The following is a 24,642-nucleotide window of genomic DNA, read 5'->3' as shown; positions in this document are numbered from 1 at the left end:
ATGTTATTTGAACTCGACATGGGTATTTTCTAAAGTTATCCTGCGTATACTTTTCTTAATTTTTAATGGCTAAAGAAATAGAGGCTTCGGTCCTTGAAACTAAGAATAGTTTGGATTCCAAGAAAATAAATTCAAAAATTAATGAAACAAGAGGATTATCAACATCAAAACTGACACTGTAAAAGGAATTAAGGTTTCATTATAAATATAACCACATATTCATTTTTCAGCAGATACCTATATCAATAAATATACATTTATTTATTTATTTATTTATTTATTTATTTATTTATTATGTATACAATATTCTTTCTGCGTGTATGCCTGAAGGCCAGAAGAGGGCACCAGACCTCATTACAGATGGTTGTGAGCCACCATGTGGTTGCTGGGAATTGAACTCAGGACCTTTGGAAGAGCAGGCAATGCTCTTAACCACTGAGCCATCTCTCCAGCCCCCATAAATATACATTTAATACCTGATATTGATTTAAGTCTGGAGGCAAAATTGTACTTTAAGCGTCATAGTCCAAGTTCCCTAACTGTTAACTATAGATCTAATCACTAAAAGTCTTGGAGTGCTCGGGCATCCACATGCGCACACACATTCTTCTAAGATCTGGACATCCCATCATTTGAGTTCATAATCAGTGATAGATATGAAGTACCAGATATCCTATCTTATTGTTAAATAACTTCTCTATGAGAAGACATCTAAAATTATATCAAAGAATCCATCAGTTCAAAAAATTTTTAAAGCCTCTACTAGGCAGTGAACACACAGGAAGGATTCAGTAAATTCTAGTCGGGTTATTGTTGGTGGTGTTTATTTTTGTATTTGTGTTATGATTATATCAGTTTTTAGTTTAAAAAAGTCTAGTACATAAAAGCTGATTAGAACCTCCAAGTAGTTAGTAGTTGACAATCATCTTAACTGAGCCACAGCATGCTCTGATACTTTACTCCTAATGAAGAAAGCCAGGGGTTTCTGGAACCCATGGAGAAGGGCTGGGATAAGCAGCTGTTTCCATGGGCAGCATTTGGAAGCCACACAGCAAAGCACGAGCCTTTAAAAGTTGCCACCAAGGGCCACACTGATGCCACAGAAACTGACCGCTATTCTCAGAGCCACCAACAGTGCCAACTTTGAAGAAGGCAGCTGGCAGATAAAGCCAGTGTTCTGGGAGAACGGGGCAGAGCTGGGGTACCAGTTTTAACATAAACATTGCAAAGCTTAGGACCAGAAGTACCTCAGACCCTTGTCTGATTTCCTCCCAAACATTTACCCGGCAACTTCTTTTTGTTGGATGCTATGACCAGCCTGTTGTCCTTGCCTGGAGACAGAGATATTGCTAAGGCTCTTGAGAAGCAGCCAGAGCTGTGCAAGAGAACTTTTTTCATATACCCGTATTAGGGGGCATCAGAATTGGGTAGAAGTTGTTCTCAAATTAGATAATCAATCCTTGAAAAATATGAGGTTTGTTCAGAATTCTTCTAAACAACGAGAATAACCAAGCAGCCTGGAATGGCTTTCACCTCTTTTGTTCCCCCAGAGTCTGAAGGTAGCTTAGTGACAATATGCCTCTTTTCGAAGTGCAGATTTACTTATGTTCTTGACCATTGTCAGGGAAGTATGTGGCTCCGCCTTCCTCTACATGCATAGAAAGAAATGAATGCCTGACAATGTGGTAGCTGTTCTGTCTCTATGGCAACCAGATACTTGAGAAGTAGCTTAGTCACAGTAGCTTAGGCAACTCAACGAGTGGGTCATTTAGTAAGGGGATACAGGATCTGGTAGATATAATGCAAAATTAGGGCATGTTAGAGCAATATATAACCCCCTCCAAAGGACTGAGAATATCCCACCTTCTGTGTAATTCTAGCTGTGGGAAGAAGGCATTCTGGGTATTATACGGAAGTGTTGTTTTGTAACAAAGGTGGTGGGGCCAAAAAAAAGAGAAAAGAGTGTTCTATACAACCTAGCTAAGGCTGAGGAGAAAAAGAACATATTAGCAAGAAGTAGAGTCTGTGGTGTTAGCGTCATTAGGGTGTTTCTAGTAATCTCTATTCTAGCTGTGTTTGTTCAATGCATTTTAAAAATCTGTTTCCAAACTATATCCAAATTCCTGAATTTCACTAAAGAAAAATGAGATCTTTTCCCCCATAGAATGTTCTCCTTAAAACAGACAATATAATCCAATTTTCAGTATTGAATTATAAACCCCAAACTTAACAGTATTCTACTTACTATTATGTCAATGATGACTCAAGCAGGGTCCTTGCTCATGAGAAATTTCTGGAAGTATTTTTACCCAAGTGCCTGATCCCTTCCATGCTTCCTTTTCCTTGTTACTTAGGAGCCCTCTATTCTGGAATTTTGACTCGTGTGGATATGAAGAGTATTACAACTCATTCATTGCTTTATGAAAAAAACAAATAATAAACACTTAAAATAGGAGAAGATGGCAGAAAGCTTAGTGGGTTTAACCCTGAGCCCTGTTCAAATTTTGAACTGTGTGACACTCCTTGAGCTCCTCAATGATGCCATGAAGCTCCCTTCTTAGGCTATGAGGCTGTTTTGCTTGTTTTCCATGTTTGTGTGTTTGTTTTGTTAGCTTCGTTTTGTTGTTATTGTTGTTGTTTGAAAAAGAGTCTTATGTAGCCTAGGTTGACCTAACACTATGAATCCAAGGGAGTACCTTGAACACCTTGATCTTCTTGATCAAGTAACCCAAGTGCTTGTTATGGGGGTTAATTTATAGATTAGGAATTGGCAGGATTTTGGGATCACACATAGAAATATTTAAAACAGAATATTATATCTGGATTAAGTTATTTAATAAGTACATATATTTGAGTGTAGATGAGACTTGATTGTCAAAAAACAATACAGAAACTACAAAAAAAAAAGCTTGAGTTCAACTGTGTGTTATTGATGTTAAAAACCAATAGTAAGTAAAGCATGCCACCTGCTGAACTTATAGATACCCCTGGAGTGGTTTTTTTTTTTTTTTTTTTGTAGAATATGCCCAGGTTCTAAGAGACTCTTGGATATCACAGTGACATTCTACTGTCTGAGCCTCTCTAGTGGGTGTGGTCATTTGGTAATTGGAGCAGGAGATGTGAGAACAGTTTTTCTAGACCATTTCTTCTGGATAGTTTAGTTGGCCAGTGATAATATATGTTCCTTCTTTTGTTTGAGGGGACAATACTAAACTCCCAAAAGGATCTGGTTACTGATGAGTATTATCTCTACTTTGGAGCTAGAACAGAGCCATGACCATGTCATAACTGCTATACTCTGCTCTGATACTGCCAGGGATGGTATAGAAACAACCATGGCCATGTTCCAAGAAAGCCAGGCCTGTTCATTCAGAATCTGAATTTCACGCAATTACTGTGTCTTACAGGTTTTCAACATCTAGACCAGAGCCTGACAGACCCTACTTTGTAGGTCAAATATATTCTACTTTGAAAACTCTTTAAGCCAAGAGGCTTATTTTATTTTCGTAAAGTATTATTTTTAAAATCAAAAACTTTAAAATGTGTCAGAGATGATATAATCCTAAAATATTTATTTTCTGCCCCTAAAGAGAAAGGTGGCCCCCACTTTATCCTCTGCTCTGAACTTTGGACTGATTCCTCTTCATTCTGCCTTTGGGGTACGGGGATAATGGCAGCACTGTGGCTAACTGTGCAGTCAAGCCATGTGAGCACCAGCTATATGAATTTGGGGTCCCAGGGAAGGTCAGGCCAGCAAATTCATTAGATAAGATGCAATGTCATTTAACAAATAGGCTTACTATATAATGGCACAAACACAATTCAATGTTTCTCTCTGAAACATGATCTTATGTTGCCCAGGCTAGCCTCATACTCACTGTGTGGTTGAAGATGACCTTAAACCTCTGAACCATCTGCTTCCTCCTTCTGAGTTGTGGGATCAGGTTTTGGGCAATGATGGAGACCCAACCCATGGCCTCCAGTATTCTTATCAAGAATCTTAGCAGCTGTGCCCCATCCCAGCTCCATGATATATCTTAGTTAGCACACTGTTAAGTGTATATTCTGGGCTTTGTTTAAGTGTTGGGATGCAGAGTTCAGTGTATAGAGATTTCTGGGATTGTTGTCGTTGTCAGCAATCAATCAACAGGGAGGAAAGAGAAGGTGTATGAGTGATGCACTGTAGACAGAGCTAGAGTAGCTCCAGCTCTGCTGTGACGGCTCTCACTGTACACAGAAGGAAAGAGACCATACGCTTAGTGACTGGGTAGCGTCACAGCAGTAATTCTTAACTCTGACCAATGAGTGAACCTAAAAATCATTTCCTCATCCCATGGGGACTCTAGTCACTAGCAGAGAGCACCAACTCTCTATCTGGGTAGCTGGAAGGAGATGAATACATCATAGGAAAATGTTCTGCTTTTATTTTTATTTTTATGTTAATGGGAAATTGGGTTAAAATGAGAAGATATTGCCTGGCTCCAAATACAAGCTCTGGATGCTATGTGATGACATAGAATATAAAACCTCAACATACATGAATGAAAAACATCATTTCCTTGAACATCAAAGACATGCCCAGCTGAATAAGCCTCCTCTTCCTTTGTCTTCAGCCTTGTCCTGAAGCCACTCTCTTTCCATTTATCTACTAGCAATTTCTTCCAAACTCAGAACTGTAGGCAAAACTAACATAGACAGGGACTCACGAACTGGCTGCCGTCATCAGTATACATAGCCTTGCTTTTATTGTTAAACACTATGAAATGGAAGGTGACTAATGAGCAGAAGTCCTACAACTTCCCCACCATTGTCCACTTCTGCCAGCACCAGCCACCTCCCTTTCCCTGAAGCTTTTCAAAAAAACTCGTTAGATCGCAGTCACTCTGCCCTCTTAACCATCCCATCTGAAATATGAAAGCAATCCTGGAGATCACTGGAGAGCAATGCAAAGCTTCCAGATGGGCACTTCATGTCCGAGATCTTATTTCTTTTTTAGGGGTCCAGTGGATGGGATGGATGGACATGTATATTTTATTTGAACAGCAAAAATATATAGAGAAAAGAAAGTATATCTATAAATCATGGAGAATCAGCCCTGGAGAAAGGGAACAGCAGAAAATGTGTCGATATGATCACGAAACTGGTGCAACTTCCTCCAGCTTCTTTCGTATTTCTTATCCAGTTGCTCTCTTCATTTATCAATGAAGAAATTTGTCACGGAAAAATATTCTATCTAGGGAAGTACATTTATTACCAGGCAATACCAGCAATATAACAGAGTCTTTAAATTGGCCCATTGCCACCAAAGATGAGCTGTGGGTATAATTTAGTGGCAGGATCTTACACTATGAGCAGACATACCATGAGCAATATTGCACGCTATACTGATACAATGGAAATGTACAACTGAGATTAATGCAATAGGAAAAAAAATCATGGCACACTGCTTAGGGTAGGGAGGAATTAAGATCTAAACAGTGGCTGTAACACTAGAAAGGAGAAATAGATAGGTGAGTGTTCACAAATGAGATCTTGATGGGTCCTTTGATTGGATTTAGTGGTGAGTCTTGCCCTTGGCATCTCGTGGGCCCGATGATGGAGGCCAATTGGCTAGATTCACACCAGTGTTCTTCTTTTCCCTTCCTCTTTATACCACGTCTTGGCAATTTTCCCATGTTTGGGATTCAATGGGTTTTCTCCACAACTGAAATTCATCTTTGCCAAGGTGAAGGTCTTTCTCTTAATTCTCTAGTAGGGTATTATTTCCATGATGCTGAAAGGTCATATTTTAAGTAAGGAGAAAATGAACACAGGCTGGGGCCAGATAAAATCAGGAAAATGACCTGATTAGCAACATCAAGGGGTTAGATCTTCTGTGTTCAACACAATCAAGCAATATTTCAATCATGATTTGATTTTCAAAAGTGTACAACCTCTCATGGATTATTTCCTAATGGACAACAGAACTACATTCAACACTCCCAGTGTAACCTTTCACCCCAGCTTCCCGATGAGAGGGTCTTCCCACTCCAGACAAAGCCATCACTCCCTGGATGCCACTCAGGAAGAAAGAGAGACTTCAGTGGGGGACTTGAGTCTTAGAAATAGCACATCCTACTTGAATAACATTTTTATAGTGTTTTGTAAGCAAAATAGCATTTCACAACATTCCTCTCTCTCTTCTCAGATAAGTGAGCAATTTGCAAAGCTTATCCCCAATCTCTGCCCCGTGAACAACTAGCATGGAGCCTTAAAAATAAACCACTTCAGGACAGAAAGTGCCCATTCCTGTTCTTCAGCCTCCTTTTCTTCCAAAACAAAAGCTCCTGAATAGGGGGAATTTTTAAATGACAGCCAGGCCCTGTTTGTGGATGTAATATAAGCATTCTAAATAAGGGATTGTTTAAGGGGCTTAAACACATTTTTTTCTTTCATTTGATTGATATTCCCCAAAGATCTGAGCTTGATTTGAACATACCTAGCAAGATTTTTCACATTGAGCAACAAATCCTCATAAACCCGCTTGCATTGTTTGCCTCATGCCTCACTGGGCCCATCAGTAATTGCTGCCTATGCAGCTTTGCTGCCCACGTAAAACCAGTACAGATAGCATTTAATAACCTTAGACTCACTTGCATGAATTCAAAATATGAGTACTTATCCAGAGGACCTGCGTGGAGTCTCTGCAGGAGTTAAACTGTCTTATAGAAGCTCTTTTTAACCTACGATGAATAAATAGCAAATTAAAAGGTGTGATATACTTAATTTTGTGGACCAAAGCAACACATCAGTTGTTAGGAATTGGCATAGACGTGATCTGAAGGAATAGTGGGATATTCATATAGGAATAAGTTATACAGTAGGCATCATTCATGCATTTAAAACATACTTGTACATTTAAAATGTAAACATGATAATAATGTGAAAAACAAAACTCATTTTTTTTGGTTTTGATTCTATATATTTAACTTATCATTTATTTGGTAGGTTATTCTGGTTTTTAATTAAACATGGCTTGTAAGTCAGAGGTTCATCAAAGCTTAAACAACTTTTCAGGCTACCCAAATAATGAAAACATCCATGTTTTGGTGCTATCTAAAGATAATCAATTCCTTATAATAAATATAATAAAGATCTTTATAATAAAACTGAAATGACTTTTGGATGAATCTACTGAGATATTTGGCTTTGTTTACTAAACCAATCCTAAAAATCTTGGAATGTACCTTTTAAAATGCAGTTCCATATAAAGATTGTTTGCCAGAGAAATATCTAAATTTAAGCTTTGTAAACAAAGGAGAAAGGATATTTTGCTTCTATCCACAGAAACATTCAGGATCCCACTTGTAAAAGCCAAAAAGCAAAACAGAATTTCCTTCAAGTTTCTGTCTTTGGTTGAGTCTCAAGGGGCAGCAAGCACTGAGCCAAGAGTTGATTTTTTTTTTTTTTTGAGAAAATGAATAATAACAATTTTCTGAAGCAGCCTCAGTTCTGTGGGGGGTTGTGTTTACCTCTGAAAATGGAGTGTCATGTCGCCTGAAGCTGGCTGGTGAGGGGCATTACATTCTTCTTGCCTTGGCTGTTTGTGACCGCTGTGTTCAGTGTGCAGCTTTCCCATCTCCAGCAGCAGAAAGGACATGGTTTTGTGGGTTATTTACTGTACTGTGCCTGATGAGTGTGCTTCCCTGGTGCTGGGCAGGTAGACAGCTCCAGCAGTGAGCACACCAACTAATCAAAGACTAGTGGAAAAGAGAGCCAGGAAGGGAGTGAGCCCTCCAGAGGCACTCTGATTGCCCTACAGTGTGGTGGGATGTGTGGTGTGAACTGTGATCTGGTTGGATGGTCCAGTTGGCTCTGGGTAGAACTCAAGGTCTCAGAGATGAAGCTACTCAATTGGTAGAAGTAGGTTTCCTCGTGCAAGGCTATCTATCAGTAAGACAAAGCATGTGGCTGCTCTGTGGTTTCTCTAAAAAGCCCTGACATCCGCTTTCTGATCATGTCACCAAGCTGTGCTCCTTCTAGAGTGGCCAAGCACCCTCTGTGACATCATGGCTCAGCTGTTCAGTCTTAGAGAACTCCTGCCGGCTCTTTGCCTTGGTGTGTGAAAGATGATCGTATAGCCATGACATAAAACAGTGTAACTTGCTGATGAAGTCAAGATAATGGGGGACAAGGACCTAGCATCTTCAAAGAGTGCTATTGACATGATAGTTAAGTTCAAATACTATGTGCAAACACTGGAATTTCAGTAAAGACATAACTGCAGCCATGTTCAATAAAAATGGGCAAAAATCTAAGGCTAGAAGAAGGGACTCAGACTTAGTCATTGGAGTCAAGCAAGTCCCAAGTAACCACGAACCTAACTATACCCCCAGAACATCTGGAGAATTTGAGGTTTCATTACTGTGTGCTATTCATTGCTAATCTCCTATTAGGACTACCTAAACTTTAAGACTCCAGAGAAAGAATTTGTCTGGCTAGAAATAGTGGCTGTACCCAGTATTTGGCCCTGTATCATAGAGTAGCTTGAGTATAGTTAGTAATCATTAAAACATCCATGAGGTATATCAGAAAATTGTACTGCATAGATGTGGCTTGCTCAAGGGCATAGACAGAATCTTCTTCAAGGCCATAGTCAACTCTGGTACCCAGCACACACACATCCCCATGCCACCATTTCAAACAAACCTAATCTGAGGTACTGGCCTGTAGTTAGAGGCACATAGGAGCTTCTTGTAGAAGTTTCTGAGGGATGAGGAAAGCTTTAACAGTCTATCAGTGGTGTGAGATGGAGCGGTGTCACCCCGCATAACTAAGAGGGAAGCTGTACGGAATCCACAGGACTAAAATGGTGAGAGGCACGCATCCTGTGTCCCTGTGTTAGCCCAGAAAAGTTCTTCCTAGAAGCTGCAAATGTTTGCCTAGTGAGAAATCCCTAGTGCTGGAGGGCAAATGATGGCTCTGCTATTGGGGTATTAGGGAAGCACTCAGAATCTTTGGGATCTTTGCAAAATAAAGCAAAAACAAACAAACAAACAAACCCCTAAATGCCAGAGGTCCTAGCATGACTCTCTAGTGTAACTGTGATTCCTAGGACACTAAGATTTATCCTCTGCATCATATCAGCATCACAAACAAGTGAGATGAAGGAGCTGGGGCTTGAGTTCAGACCTAGGCATTCCTCTGTTTTCAGGAAAGCACACTGTAGAGAGAAACAAGCCAAGATGTCACAGGCAGAGCAGACTTAGCTACTGGGCTGTGCTAAGCCTCTCCCTTCTGGGTACAGGTAACTCACCTCCGAGCATGCTGTTTATCATGCGAGTTTTGTAAGTCTTTGTAAAATGTTTTAGATGCAATTACACATTTTAAAAAGTCTTTACAAACCAAAGGAAAAATCAACAGTGTCCCACATTCTGGATGTTGCAGTTCTTAGAATTGACGGCATTTTTTTAGACATCGTGGGTATTAACCTATTACCACGTATAAAATAATATATAGTAATATTGCCTTTTCAATTCAGTTGACTGTGCTCTTGGATGCATATAAGGTTTTAATTTTAAGGATGTCGAGTCTGTCTGTTTTCTTCTGTTGCTTGTTAGGTGTCACATCAAGAACTCTTTGCCATATTCAGCAATTCTAAGGCTTTCTTCTGAATGACTTAGAATTTAGCTCTTACATTTAGGTCTTTGATTTATTTTGAGTTAGAATCTGTGTATGTGTTAGGGTAAAGACCCAACTATGTTCTATTGCACGTGGCTATCCAAGCATAGAAAAGACTACTGAATGAACTTAACACCCCTGCCACAAATAAGTTCACTATATATGCAGGTATTTATTTCTGGTCTTTTCTATTCTGCTAGTGTTAAATTCTACTTATTTAGAAAATACATTGCTTTCTTTACTGTGGCTTTACAGTAAATTTTAAAATTTAAAAGTATAAGGTTGCTAACTTTGTTGTTATTTTTAAGATTGCTTTTTTTTTTTTTTTTACTACTTAAGTTACTTCCCTTAAGGGTCCTTCTACATTTTCAGGTGATTTGTTTTTATTTCTACAAAAATAATGATTGTTAAAGAGTACACTCACTTTACATTAACATCTTGATATTGATCTTATATCTATAAACATGGGATATCTTTCTATGTATTTCTATATTTTTTACTTAACTTTTTTCTTTTAATAATAATTTTTAGGTTATGCTCTACAAATGTTGAGTGTTTTTTCCATTGGTTTCTTCATAGCTACTTGATTACTTTTATAGTAGTCATTGTAAACGAAATTGTTTTCTTAATTTCTGCCCCACATTGAATATTAGTGTATAGAAACACGGTTGATTTTCCTGTAAGTTGTGAATCTCGAAACTATGCTGACTTTTATTATTTATTGCGTTTTTCAGGCTATTTGGGCCATTCTACCTATATAACAAAGTCACTGAAAACAGGTCTTTTTACTTCTTTCTTTACAATTTTGGTGTTTGTCATTTGTCCTTGTTGAATCACTCTGCCCAGGCTTTCCACTACTGTATTACATGGGTGTGGCCAAAACAGTGTCCTTGCCTTCATGTTGATCCTACAGTGTTCCTAGATATTAACCATTGAGTGTAATATCAGCTGTGGACATGAGGTCTTTTAACACTAAGTTCTGGTCCTTCTCTTCTACCCTTAGTTTGTAGAATCTTTGTTCAATGTTTTTTATTCATTTATTTCTGCAGTTTATTCAATTTCTCTTCTTTTTCGATCTGGATGTTCTTATTAAATCCTTTTTTAAATTTTTTCTTTTTAAAATCATGATTTCTTCTGTTGAAACAACCTGATCAGCCATCTTCTAGGCTTATGATTTCTTGATTCCATCTCTGTGGGATATGTTCCTCATCCCATGCATTTCTACAAACTGCAAACTAGAATTAGAAGCTTAGTCAGATTTAACTTATTATATTTTTCCTATCCTCTTTCCCCTTCCCTCCCTCCCTCCTCCCTTCTTTCATTTTGTTCCTTTCTTATTTCTTTAGGATTTCAGTCTCATTGGTTTAGGTTTATCCCTCTCAGAAAAAAAAAATGCACATTCTGGTTGTTGTGTTGAGGTCAATTTTTGGCTTGGACAATCTCTCTCAATAGTCCATTTTGAGATGTTCTTACTTAGCTTTTCTAGTAACTCTTTTTTTTTTTTTTAATTTTTTTTTGAGACAGGCTTTCTCTGTAGCTTTGAAACCTATCCTGGAACTAGCTCTTGTAGACCAGGCTGGCTTCAAACTCACAGAGATCCGCCTGCTTCTGCCTCCCAAGTGCTGGGAGGAATGAAACACCACTACTTGGCTTTTAATAACTTCTAATAACCCCATTTAATAACTGACCACTCTCATGGACTCATGGGTGCCATATGACTTTATGTCTTTCCAACGATAATAATTTACCAACAATATTTTCAAGCAGCAATTGTGCCTAATCTTTAAGTATGCTTGAAACCTTGTATCTCCTCAGGAAGATCTATAGTAGTGAGCCTGACCACAGTCATTTCTCTGGAGGTAGTTTCTTTACAAGTCTCAACATGAGACCAAGTGCCCAGCAAAGACTTAAGCGCATTTATATGCTAATCCTGATCAGGAAGAGAATGTTCACACTAGGGGAGATCATTAACATTTCTGGGAGAGTTGGGGAATGGGATAACTTTATCTGTGCCCATTTGGCTGCAGCAACTAGAATTGCTACTTGTGGGGTGGAAATATATGCTTTATGTTTATGGATAATTGCCCAAAGATGTTAAACTCTTACCGTTTGATGAAGTGGCCCAATCCAAATCGCATGTGCTTTCTATTGAGTTATCAGGACAGTAGATTCTTGATACAAATGTCCTGAACTGACTCTAGAAGATTCCATTTTTTACTCTTGTTATTTTTTGTGCATATGTTGGTATTATGTTGGTATTCTTAAAAAGACTCTACAAATTTATATTTTGATCCTACCACCAATAGGACTTCTAGAATCATGAATTACTAATAATCTACAAAGAAAGAATTGTTTAGAAACTGTTCAAAAATTTTTAAGGGTTCTACATTGAAAGTCCCTCAGTAATTATTGTTGTAGTCATATGCCACTACCAGCCATTTGTTAATAAGCCTAGGGAGAAGTGAAGTCAACTAAAAGTTATATAAAACTACTACAAAGTAACCATGCTACTTGGCTATGCAAGCAAACATTTTGGTGTTGTAACTTCTAAAATTGATTTTTCTAAATCAACATATGCTGTTAGATATTCTTGTGATATTTTCAAGCAAATGTGTTGTGATTGCCTTCTCACTACATCTTCCCCATTACCCCTGCTCCTTCCATAGCACCCCCAAATATTTTTCCCCTTTTGCTTCCCGTGAGTCCTTTTGCCCACCGCCACTCTCTATTACCTAATATTACCGCTTCTTAATCTCCTTCGAGAACTGTTTTTAGACTTTTATCAACATGTATTAATACTTCTTGGGTTTTTTTAATGAATTCTTCTAGATTCATTGACACAACTTCTCCTCCAAAGTTCTTAGGTCTTCAGAGTATTGAACACTATTGCCAAAAATCCTGGAATTATGTCAACTTTATGCTGATAAAAAAACAAAAACAAAAACAAAAAAAAAAACACTGGCGTGCCCTCAAGTTTAGCTGGCATATTTCAGGAGAACCCATGGAAGTTCCACCTAAGAGTAGTTATGCTAAATGTTCTCGACTTAGCTTCCACCAAAACCAGTGTTCTGTTGACTAGGCTCTTAAAAACATCATAGTCTCAGAAAAATTGAAAAGTTGTTTAGAAAATTTGTAGAAAGATCCTTGTTATAATAACTACAATAAAATTGAACTCATGATTAACGTTAACATTAGCACTGGTGGGTGACCATGTTTCTCAGCTTTCTAACACAGTAACAAGCCTTGTGGTTTTGGAAGCAGTTACCCACGAATGATTAGCATGGTTGTTTTGGATAGGGCAATGCATCATGGTAGGAAAATTTGATAAAGCTAAGCCAGTCTTTATATGGTTCAGAAACTAAAGAAAGGGTCACACTATCTACTTTGAATACATGACCCACATGACTTGAGAACCTCCCAGTGAGGCTATCCTCATGAAGGTTCTACTGTCTCTCTTCTAGCATACTATTGCTATGGATCAAGATGTTATCATATGACCACAAAGAGCTCTCAAGATCCAAACTATAGAAATTATTCCATATGTCTAGTGAAATTCCGAGGATGACTTTCCTAGGACATCTATTACTTCTAAAAAAAACTGGACTTCACATCCTGATTGAATGTAAAATATTGATGTATCTCTTGTAGCCAGGGCCTAGAGTCCAGGGTTGGACAACCACACAGCTGTGGCTATTAATATTAGCCATAGAAATAACAGTGGTAGTAGGAGTGGCCTCAGTTGCTTACACTTTGGCAGACAGTGGTCTAGAACTTCACCTGTGTTTTTAAATTTAATTGGCAAATAAAACGGTTCTACTCCCGTATTACTTACTGCAGAGCCTAGTGGGGAAAAACAAAGAGGGATGTTGAATCAAGCCTGGGGGAACATGTTCAGCATAACCGTGAACACACAGCTTGGTCAGAAAACAAAATATAATAATGTGGGAGAACTCTGGGACAGATCCTTGATGGCAGGCAGATCCTTTGCCTCTGTCATATGGTCAAAATTTTCAGCAGGTCCGCTTGCGTTATTATTATAGATATATCTAAACACATAATACGTTCAAATTCAGATGCTTTTGTATATTTGAATTTATATTATTTGAGTAAAAGGGATGCATCAGGGATGCAACTCTTGAATAAAAGGGAAGCATCAGGTTTGGGAGAATATGATGAACTTGCCCTGACATATGTTGAGTTTCAGATGCTTTATGGTCATCCCAGGGGAAGTGAACAATAGCTGATAGATTTTTGATCCTATAGTCAAGATTTCAAATCTGATATGGTTGGAGCCAAGAGGGTCTTTGGGTCTCACAGTGTCCTAAATTGACTGATATTTGAGTTATATTTACAGGAAAGATTAATTGTATCCATTATAGCAAATATATATAGCCAAATTATAGTAGGTGTTTGTCCTCTCTCTAGTTATCTTTTGAAGACAGTGTTTTGTGACAGAAGCCACAAACAGAGCACACATTGAAGAAGAAAATAAAAATGAGACATGTATTGATCTTTTGTTTTGAATATAATGTTTGGATATTTGGTAAAAGAAGTGGGAGAAGAGTGACTTAGGAGATAGAGCCCAGTGATAAACACAGCTGAAAAGATCCATGGCAAGAGGGAAACCACAAAGCAAAGAAGTAGAAAAGCGTAAGAAAGGTGGAAAGACAAGGATGAAGTGTCAGGATGCTATGTTTGACTTGTTGTAGGGATGGAGAGGCTGTTTATCAAATACAATTTGAGGATAGTAGGGTGCTACTCTTGAATAAAAGGGATGCATCAGGTTTGGGAGAATATGATGAACTTGCCTTGACTTATGTTGAGTTTCAGATGCTTTATGGTCATCTCAGGGGAAGTGAACAATAGCTGATAGATTTTTGACCCTATAGTCAAGATCTCAAATCTGATATGGTTGGGGCCAAGAGGGTCTTTGGGTCTCACAGTGTCCTAAATTGACTGTAGAATAGATGAGACCAGAGTCCCAGGGATAAGTACCAAATGATGGATGATTAGATTCTAAGAGGATGCCCAGAAAGATTGATGGTGTCCTTAATATCAGAAGAGGAGAAATGGCAAGAGTGTAGCCAGTGGGTGTGAGTGCACATGATGGTCAAATGGGACCATGGAAACTTTTGATAGTTAATTTTTCTTAGAATGAGATATTACTTTGAAAAGAGGGAAGAGCTCTAACTTTCTCAAAAGTGGTGTTAAGGAAAGCGATGCTTTAGACACACTGAGAAGAGAGTAGACAGCAGCAGCGAATGCCCCAGATGGCCACGTGGAGAGATGGAAACATTTGGTAAGAAGTTTTCCTTAAAATGAGATATTACTAAATTTTTCATAACTGCAACCCTGGAATCTGTTATTGCAAGAATAGACATATTTCAAGAAATGTGAAATTAAGCCAAAGGCATGGTGATTTCCATGTCTCACTTTTGGTCCAAGAATGTGGAGAGTTTGTTTGTTTCGTTTCTCCTTCCGAATTTTCCAAAATAAGTCATAGAGCCAAGACTAACTTATTAAATGTCTCACATTTTATTTACATCAGGCATGTTTGAAAATATAATGGTATTAAAATAATATTTAGTATGATAGGAAAATAAAATGTGTTATAATTCTGGCTACTCGAATTGTGTAGGCAAACCCATGCAAGTTGTCTGCCCACCCTTTCGCTAATCTCCCTTGAGCAAAGCTGCTAGTGTGAGGTGTCTCTGTACTTCACAGGGCAGCTTCCGTGCTTAAACCTAGCACTTATAGATGTCAGGGAGGAGGGACCTCCTAGGGCTCTGCTTTGCAAACTGTTAAATGAGCATGGAAAACATCAGAGGATCCTCCAAGAAGCAAGAGATGTATTTTGCCAAACCTGTATTTCATTTTTTTTGTATTTTTGCATAACACTTGGGGAGGTCTAAATGTGTATATGGGGGGAGTGTGATTCTACTTAAAACATGTCCATGAATACTGCTTTCCACAGACCTCCTTCCTAGTCTAAGCTTCTCCCCTCTTTGCTCACTGCCAAAGTGTGTTTTCGCTGTAGGAAATGTTTCTGAAACAGCATCATTAAATGGCAGGTATAAAAACCATAAAAGAACGATAATAACGGCCAGCAAGCTGTTTCTGTAATTTATGAAGACACGTTAAAGCACACCATATATTAACAAACAATAGAGTAATTCTTTTGATGCCCATGTAAATAGGCAAGCATATCAAGAAGAAATAGGGCTTTTTAACAGCTGCAGTATTGTGGTACATGTATTTCACGGTTGGCAATTAAATAGATGTGGTAAGTCTCTACCCTTGCCACATGAAAAGACTTGCTGGCAGGGTTCTACGACAAGTAAGGGTGTTTTCATTGGCATGAAGCCTCTAGAGCAATGGTTCTCAACCTGTGGGTCGTGACCCCTTGGGGTTAAATGACCCTTTCACGGCGGTTGTATATCAGATATCCTGCATGCCAGATATTTACATTACAATTCCTCACAGAAGCAAAATTACAGTTATGAAGCAGCAACAAAATAATTTTATGCTTGGGAGTCACCATAGCATGAGGAACTGTATTAAAGGGTCTCAGCATTAGGAAGATTGAGAGCCTCCGCTCTAGGGCCCCTGTACACCTTAATCTGTTGTTCTGTTTTAGAAGCAGCCATTTGAATGGCCCTTGTTGATCAGTCCTGTTCTGGATGTTTGAGTATTACCTTCTTCCAGAACATTTACTGACAGAATCCTTGTGAACAATTTCTTCTGAAACTAAGAGGAAATGGGTTAGTTGTTTGTTTGTTTTACTTATTTATAAACTGCTTATAATTCTTGTACAATATGAGAACTTTCATTGCTATTACCAGGTATTAAACAGGCCAAGGTAAGAAAGGTAACCAGCCTGGATGTGTGTGGGGGTTGGTTTCATTTCTCCAACTCTTGACTGTACAGTTCCTGACTCTCTTCCACTGTCGGTCCAATAGCTGAACAGTGGAGAGACCAAGGATATTATGCTTCCTATTTGCAGGCCTTCTTCCCTTCTGTAAGTAGGTGGTGTTGGGGTGGAGCTAGTGGCATGAGCAGATCTGCTCTGCAGCCCCTGCTCAGCTGATTGGCCTGAGAGGTGTGCAGAATTTGCTTCCTACCCCTCTGATTTCCTGGTGTGATGTTACAAAGAGGGGCTGCTTGTTCATCCTAGTTGGCCAGCTAGCTCAGCCCCAAAATAACCACACAGAAACTGTATTAATTAAATCACTGCTTAGCCCATTAGCTCTAGCTTCTTACTGGATAACTCTTACATCTTAATTTAACCCATTTCTATTAATCTGTGTATCGCCATGTGGCAGTGACTTAGAGTGTAAAATTCCCAGTGTCTGTCTCTGGTGGATCCACAGTGTATCTCCACCTCTGGCCTTCTTTCTCCCAGCATTCAGTTCTGTCTTCCCTGACTACCTAAGTTCTGCCCTATCAACAGACCCAAAGCAGTTTCTTTATTAACCAATGAAAGCAACACAAAGACAAAAGGACCTCCTACACCAGTGTGATGGTGGCAAGCTAAGGGACAAGATTTTTATTATTGTTGTTATCCTGTTATTCTATATGAGAGAAATGGTAGGTCCCAGCTGGTTGGTCTAGGGCTCCTCTTCCACACTTGTTACAGCCTTCCAAATCAGGGGTTACTGAGGCCTGTGGTGGATACTCCAGGACTTGCTTTCCTGAACACATGGGCAGTGGTCAAAGTTGTGAGCAAGTCTTGAGATCTGCAATAGAATAAGAAAACCATACAGGAATTGGACAGTATCCATGTTGTGTAGCAATGATAGAGGGGAATGTTGTTTTCTTTGACTTGTGTTATGTTCTTGACTCAAGATTTTGATGAGGTACAGGGTAAATTAACCCTGCCAGATGGAATGATTTGCCTATTTACAATTTGCCTGCTAGGTAGATTCTATGTTTGTTCCAAACCTTGTTCCAAAGGTTTATTGTGATAAGAAAATAGAATTATATGATATTATAAGAAATTATTATTCTTTGGGAGAAGTTAAGCTACTGTATATATAAAGTGGTTCTGTGCATGCCAATTAAAGCTTTAGAAACTGGTCATATATTCCTGGTCATCTTTCTAAGTGGAATTTTTTTTCTTCTTTGCATAAATGATTGCAACCAGAAAGCATATTGGTTCCTAGATTTTATATATTAAAAATTCAGTATTATCATAAAGAATAAAACTATCCCTGCACTCCCCAAGCTTATCAGTACCAGTAGATGTTATTAGGGCAGAGGCAGCAGGGAGCAGTGGACTGGCCATGACGTGGGCATTGTGAAGAAGTTGCTGGATCTTCTTGGCTCAGTGCTTCCATCTGCATGACACTGACTCCTGGGGCCTGGATATGTCACAGCATCAGTCCCTAGACTGAACATGGGTCCAAGTAGTTAGCTCAGCCACCACTTCCTTTGTTGAGTAGGGAATCGGGCAGGCAGTCTGAATACATACAAAAAGAGAGTGACTTACCATCTAGAGTATGATTTCTGAACTTCATCTAGACTATGTTTTCCGATATTTGGACAGTAACTGCAGACAGTCTTCACAGATTATTGAAGTAATAAGGGCGGCGGGGCTGCGTCCCCAGCACCCCGGCTGTCTGCTCAGCTAGCTTATGCCCCGAAATAACAACACACAAACTGTATTCATTTAAACACTGCCTGGCCCATTCTCTTCTAGGCTAATTCTCACATATTAATTTAGCCCATTTATAATCATCTGTGTGTAGCACCCCAAGGTGCGCTTACCAGGGAGATTCTAGCCTAGTCCATCCTGGGTCGGAGCTTCATCCCGGGAGCGGGGCATGGCGTCTCTCTCTGAGGCGTCTGCTCCCGAGAGAGCTGTGGAGTCTCTGAGCTCACTTCCTCTTCCTACCAGCATTTTGTTCTGTTTACTCCTCCCACCTATCCTCTAACCAATAAAATGGGCCAGGGCAGTGCCTTTATTAGCCAATGACCTTCCTCCATCATTTCCCCTTTTTCGGTTTAAACAAAAAAAAGGCTTTAACATAGCAAAATTACATATAACAAAACAGTTATCAAGTAAAAGTTACAATAATCTTTATCATAACTACGGAAAACTATAACTAACTATTCTTAACTCCATCAAAGACTCCAGAAAGATATAATATTACCTAAGTAAACAAGAACTAAGAAACTTCAAACTCTAGAAATGACAAAGACATCTCGCTGCCTGGATAGTCACCCAAAGTTCCTCTGTACCGTTGGGGCATCCATCTTCAGCCTTCAGGCCCATGGTATCCAGCAGACATTTCCATAAAGCAGGAAAATTCAAAGTCAGTTCAGTCACTATCTGTTGTGTCCTGCAGAATGTCTCACAGACTCTCTCATGAATCAGGAACCCCAAAAGATCATCTCACCTTAGGCAAGTTCAGTAGTCCTCTCTCTGTGGGTTCTCTGTGTCCAGTTTATGCAATAGTCCAGGCAAGAGCAGTTTCTTGCCCAAATGGCTATCAAAACTCCATAACAAGCCTCTTCGATGCCCATCTTCCTCTTGAAGTAGATTGGTGCTGCCAGGAGCAGAGTGTCTCATTGTCATGAAAAGTCCTCAGTTATTAAAACATTAAATGTCCTATTCTGTAATCTTTGAAAGACATGAAGAATGTCTATCTAACTGAAATACATCTCTATATATCTAGAAAATCTAACTAACATAACTACAAGCTTTACTATTATCGATGATTATCCATTAACAACCTATATTTCTTAATTATACAGTACATATTTAAATGAACTACACAATCACAATACCTTAATCAAAATCAGAAACACTTATACATATAACAAAATTGACCTTAAATCTCTATCAATAAAGCAAAATCTATACTAATGCAAATTATTCATATCTATATCATATCCCCCTTTAAATGTAAAAGAACATTTATAAACATTTTTTGGGAATTTGGGCGCAGTTATTTCTCTCCAAACTGCTTCCTGCTGAATGGGGGCGTCGTTACTTTGGTCTTTCATGGTATAACCTGTGTGTTAGTTTCATCTCAGTTGGCAGTTCAGCGAAGCAATTTTTTGAAGGCGTTCACACCAACACTTCAGGAGGGCGTGGTCCATCATACCAAATCGGAATAGAAGAAATGAACAGCGTCTTATCCTCTGTGAAAACAAAATAAGAAACTCCTTTCCAAAGCATCATGTCCTTAGATCCAAATTTCAAAGTTAAGGCATTTTCAAAGTATCTATGTTGGATTAGTTCAGCAGCATTTATAAACAAATATCTTTTAGCATCTGTTGCTCCTTCCTCAGCATTTAAATAATTTAAAGAGAGCATAATAGCATACAGTATCAAAATTTTCTGTGTATTTCCCATCTTTGTACAGCTTTGTTTTAACCTCGATTTCGTTTATTTTTACTTTTAACTCTTTGCTTTTTGAGACAGGTTCTCTGTGTCTTTGACCTGAAGTAACTCTGTAGACCAGGCTGTCTTCGAACTCTCAGAGATCCGCCTGTCTCTGCCTCCCAGGCATTGGGATTAAAGGTGTAAGCTACTACACCTTGAACTCACAGAGGTCTGTTTGCCTCTGCCTTCTAGGCACTGGGATTAAAGGCGTGTGCTACCACACACAACTCTCTTTCTTTTTTTGTTTTTTACTTTAAGAACTTCAACTTTTAGTCTGCATATATTTTTAACACACTGTAAACCATTTAAAAATTTTCTTTGTCTTTGAATCTCTCTTTACTGTATATCTCTCTTTTTCTGACCACATGAATCTTTAATTTACCAAGCAATATCAGTAGGATTAAAGGCGTGGCTTTGCCAGCTGGATCCAGCCCATTCCTTAGCTTTCCAGCCTCATGGCTGAGGTACTGGCTGTAGCCAGCAAGCGAGCTTCAACAGCCTGTGCTTGCAACCGCACAAACTGCCTGTGTAAAAGAGTCAGAGTTTGTCCTGGCAGGACAGCCCAGAAAGCCGGCATTTTTAAATGGCGCAGCTTTTTTCCTGCTATGGCTGAAAACCGAAAAGCATGTGATCAGCTTTTCGTCAACACCGTTTAAGTGTTTCGTGGCAGGACCTCTTAATGAGCTGCAGGCTTTGCAGCTAAAGCTGAGTCAGGAAGCCTCTCTTAGATGAGGCGCTTGCTTGCCTCTAGTAAGCAGAGTAGAACTGAGAAAATGCTGCTACCAAGAAACCAGGCACAATGCTTTCATTTTGTTCTAGAATTACTTCCCAAGCTGTCTCAGGCTTTATGTGGAAGCAGTTGTCCACGTGGGCGCCATATGAAGTAATAAGGGCGGCGGGGCTGCGTCCCCAGCACCCCGGCTGTCTGCTCAGCTAGCTTATGCCCCGAAATAACAACACACAAACTGTATTCATTTAAACACTGCCTGGCCCATTCTCTTCTAGGCTAATTCTCACATATTAATTTAGCCCATTTATAATCATCTGTGTGTAGCACCCCAAGGTGCGCTTACCAGGGAGATTCTAGCCTAGTCCATCCTGGGTCGGAGCTTCATCCCGGGAGCGGGGCATGGCGTCTCTCTCTGAGGCGTCTGCTCCCGAGAGAGCTGTGGAGTCTCTGAGCTCACTTCCTCTTCCTACCAGCATTTTGTTCTGTTTACTCCTCCCACCTATCCTCTAACCAATAAAATGGGCCAGGGCAGTGCCTTTATTAGCCAATGACCTTCCTCCATCAGATTATGACACAAATTTCCTCTACTTCATGTGTCTGAGAACCTTATACCTTATTTTTGTGACACTTGGGGTATGCGCTACTTTGTTATGAGGCTTAGGAACATACCTGGAGTACCTTTCATCTAGGAGGTCTCCAAAGACTGCTCATGGACTGACGGACAGTACAGGAAGCTGACTTCCAGCTCTCCCGGGGTGGCACGTGATCCTCACCTTTCCTGAGATGAGATGCCGTCTTTCTTACAGCCTGAAGATCATTCCAGTTCCTGACCTGTAAAATTCTCCTTTCAGGACCCACCTACTTCAGTTTCCCTTGGCCTGCGAATGGAAGAGATGATCTTCAACTTGGCAGACACGCATCTATTCTTCAATGACCTAGAAGTAAGTTCTGATTGCTTTACACATACTTTGAGGAACATATCTAAAAATGCGGGATGGGTTCTGAAATTATCATTGGATATTGCTCTTTTAAACACGTAATTGAAATACTGAGACAAAGTACTGATAAGGCAATATGTTTCCCTTTTGTGGCATTTATTACATTTTAAAGTTGGATTCTGAATGATTAAAATTGGATAACAAGATTCCCAAGTATCAAGTGTGATTCTTAGAAGCTTTTTAAGCCATTTGTGCAGCTGCTTGTGTTGTCCCTACCCACCTCTTCCGGTGCTTTCCTGTCCAATCTGATTGTTTGAAGCCGGTTTGCATGGGGCCTTTACTATCTGGGTTGCTAGGACTTCTCATGCCTTCACTGCAGCTGGTTTTATTGGGGGAACATTTCTAAGGAGACTGGCTGACTGGAAGGGACGGCGGCAGATGCGACCTTAGCTGGATTCTTAACAAAGACGGGCATTGTTTTCACCTATCTCCGTTATGACAAAACATGACTAGCATCCGCCGCCCCCCTCCTTCACAGGGACCCTTGTTTATTTAACTCTCAGTGCTAAGCAAGCTTGTGGTAGGGCTGCCAACAGGCATTAATCATCAGGTTGTTGCTTTGCGAGGTTTTATAAACGTATGTTATTTCAGACAGGAGAAGAATCTCAAAGATTGAAATAGAACTTTTACTGATCAAAGTTAATTGGCAGCAATTGGCCTTTAAATATTTCCTGATGTTTCCCTTCTCAAAATCAAGCAAAATGCACCTTATTTAATAGAGGATCCCAAATCACTTGACAAATGCCAGTGTGTGACAGAATGTACATGCGGTTTCTTCAACATCTGCCCCGTATTTTGATTTCTTTTCATCTGCAATGAAACAACTCGCAGGCGAATCGGCAGCTTCCAGGGCAATAAAGTGATTTAAATGCACTTGATGTTTTTTTCTCATTCCTCGGAGATATGGTTATTTTTAGTTTTACATGTAAATACAATTTTTATTTTTGCATTTGTGTTTGCTTTCCTCAAGGAAACGACACGGAATTATGGTTTTTTTATGGGGACATTCTCTCTGAGTGACAAGTTAAGAATTATCTTTATAGAAATTTCATCATCAACACTTATCTTCAAAACTTGCTACTGACTTGTGGTTGTATTTCACTCTACGAGAAAGCGACACAAAAATTCCATATTTTACTTGCCTGTTAACATTCTTTATCCAGACTTCCATTTGTCTCTAAAGACACAGACTAGGTTGATATTCCACACTTAGTGCAACCTTGTCCTTCTTATTGCTGTCCATCAGTGTTCGTAACATCCATCAGAACTCGACGAGCAATGCTTTGCAATTGATTGGCAATTCTGGCTTGTTGAAAATGTCAAATGGTGTGGCAAAAACTGAGAGGTTAAACAACATAATAATTCATGATATAATTTATTATGGTACTTATGAAAGCTTCCAAACTCAGTTTTGATTTAATGCAGGTTTATTTTGTTTGTTTAGTTTATATTATTTCCTCTGAAATACAAAGAGAGACGGAAGCGTCACTCAAATACCTTAAATGTACATACTATAGAAATTCTAATTTAAGGATGTGGGTGAGGAAAAGTTTTAAATGGTCTTTGAAGCGATTGAAATGACATAATCTATTCTTGTATGCACGCTATTTCTTATTAGAAATAAAGAGCAGAAGAGAACAAATATATAATTCAACCACATATATAAAATGACAGTGGAAATATTTTCAGGCCCCAGACCTGATACAAGTAGCTTTTATGTCATTTTATTCAAGAACATCATAAATGTAACCACAAAAGTAGCCGTGAAATATTCATTTTGCCTGTCTCTGGAAATTATTTTCTCTAGATTTGTGCGGCATTTTTTAAATAAATTGGTTCTTACACTCTTGCAGCCTTAACTTTTATAAGTTTTTTAATTCAACAAACCTGGTACTGGGTCACTGGAAGCACAAGATTCTTTGACTACAAAGAGTAAAAACTATTGCCTGGCCAACACTCTTAAGAAAACCGAAATTATCTTCTCAGGCAGCAGTAAATGGGCAATGTCTGGTTTCCCACACCCGTTCCAGAGTGTGATGGCAAACGACACAGACATTTCAATATGCTTAGACTATAGGATTTAGCTTTTGACCCTCTGGGACACAAGACAGTTTGAGGAGTTTGACGATCACTTGTTGGGCACAGAGTATCATACCTGGACTTTGGTCAGTGGCATTTGCCTTTGCTTCCTTCTAAGATCTTAGCCTTTGACAGCTGCCCCTCTGCACATTCTGTTTAGCTCATATTTGCTTGATAGGCCAAAATGTGGGAACTTCCAGCAATATACCATCAAAGCATATACACAGTGCCTATTAGGGTATGATTTTAAAGATTTAAGGTATGACTTTAAAAGGAGTTCATAAATGTCATCATGAACTCTGAAAAGTAAAGTAGATAATAACACTAGTTAGTCTCTAAGTCTTGCCACCTCGGTGGCTTTTTGATTTAAAATATCAGAATTCACATTAATCCCACTGATGCATCTGGAAAGTAAATTTAAAAGGAAAAAAACTTGCTCCTCTGTGTCGTTAAAATGGTCTGATGTGTTGAAGAACAAGAAAGATAGGGAGACATAACTATCATGGGATGCAATAATTTCCCCGGTGGAGACAGGCTGAAATATTAGTTACAAAGCATACCTCTGACTCCCCGCTTCCTACCCTGACAGACACCCCACATATCACTTTACAGAAAGCCCCCACTTGCTATCCGACGATGCTTATATGGAAGTCTTTTTTTTTTTTAAATGACACTGTGAAACCAGACTGTTTTTCAGCTTCTTTAGCATGGATGACTTTCTAACTGAATAGAGAAAAAAATTTCTCTTGGGTTTATACTCAAAGGCCATGTGCAAACAGTGACAG

The 24,642-nt window shown here is 39.2% G+C and overlaps 1 protein-coding gene across 9 annotated transcripts in view; it reads left to right on the top strand.

The window, feature by feature from the left end:
• Nucleotides 1–24,642, top strand: part of Eya1 (EYA transcriptional coactivator and phosphatase 1) — a 144,502-nt gene that overhangs the window by 80,221 nt on the left and 39,639 nt on the right. For all 9 annotated transcript variants that reach the window (XM_041667493.1, XM_041667492.1, XM_041667491.1 and 6 more), the window contains one exon: nt 21,632–21,721. In XM_041667493.1, the coding sequence (XP_041523427.1) occupies nt 21,632–21,721 (90 nt within the window). The remainder of the gene's footprint in view (nt 1–21,631; nt 21,722–24,642) is intronic.

The sequence above is a fragment of the Microtus oregoni genome, unplaced genomic scaffold (genome assembly GCF_018167655.1).
Source record: "Microtus oregoni isolate MIOR12 unplaced genomic scaffold, Mior012 000017F_ref0000208, whole genome shotgun sequence".
In the NCBI taxonomy this organism is placed as follows: Eukaryota; Metazoa; Chordata; class Mammalia; order Rodentia; family Cricetidae; genus Microtus; species Microtus oregoni.
Note: the sequence above shows the minus strand (reverse complement) of the source record. Positions and strands in the feature narration are given on the sequence as shown.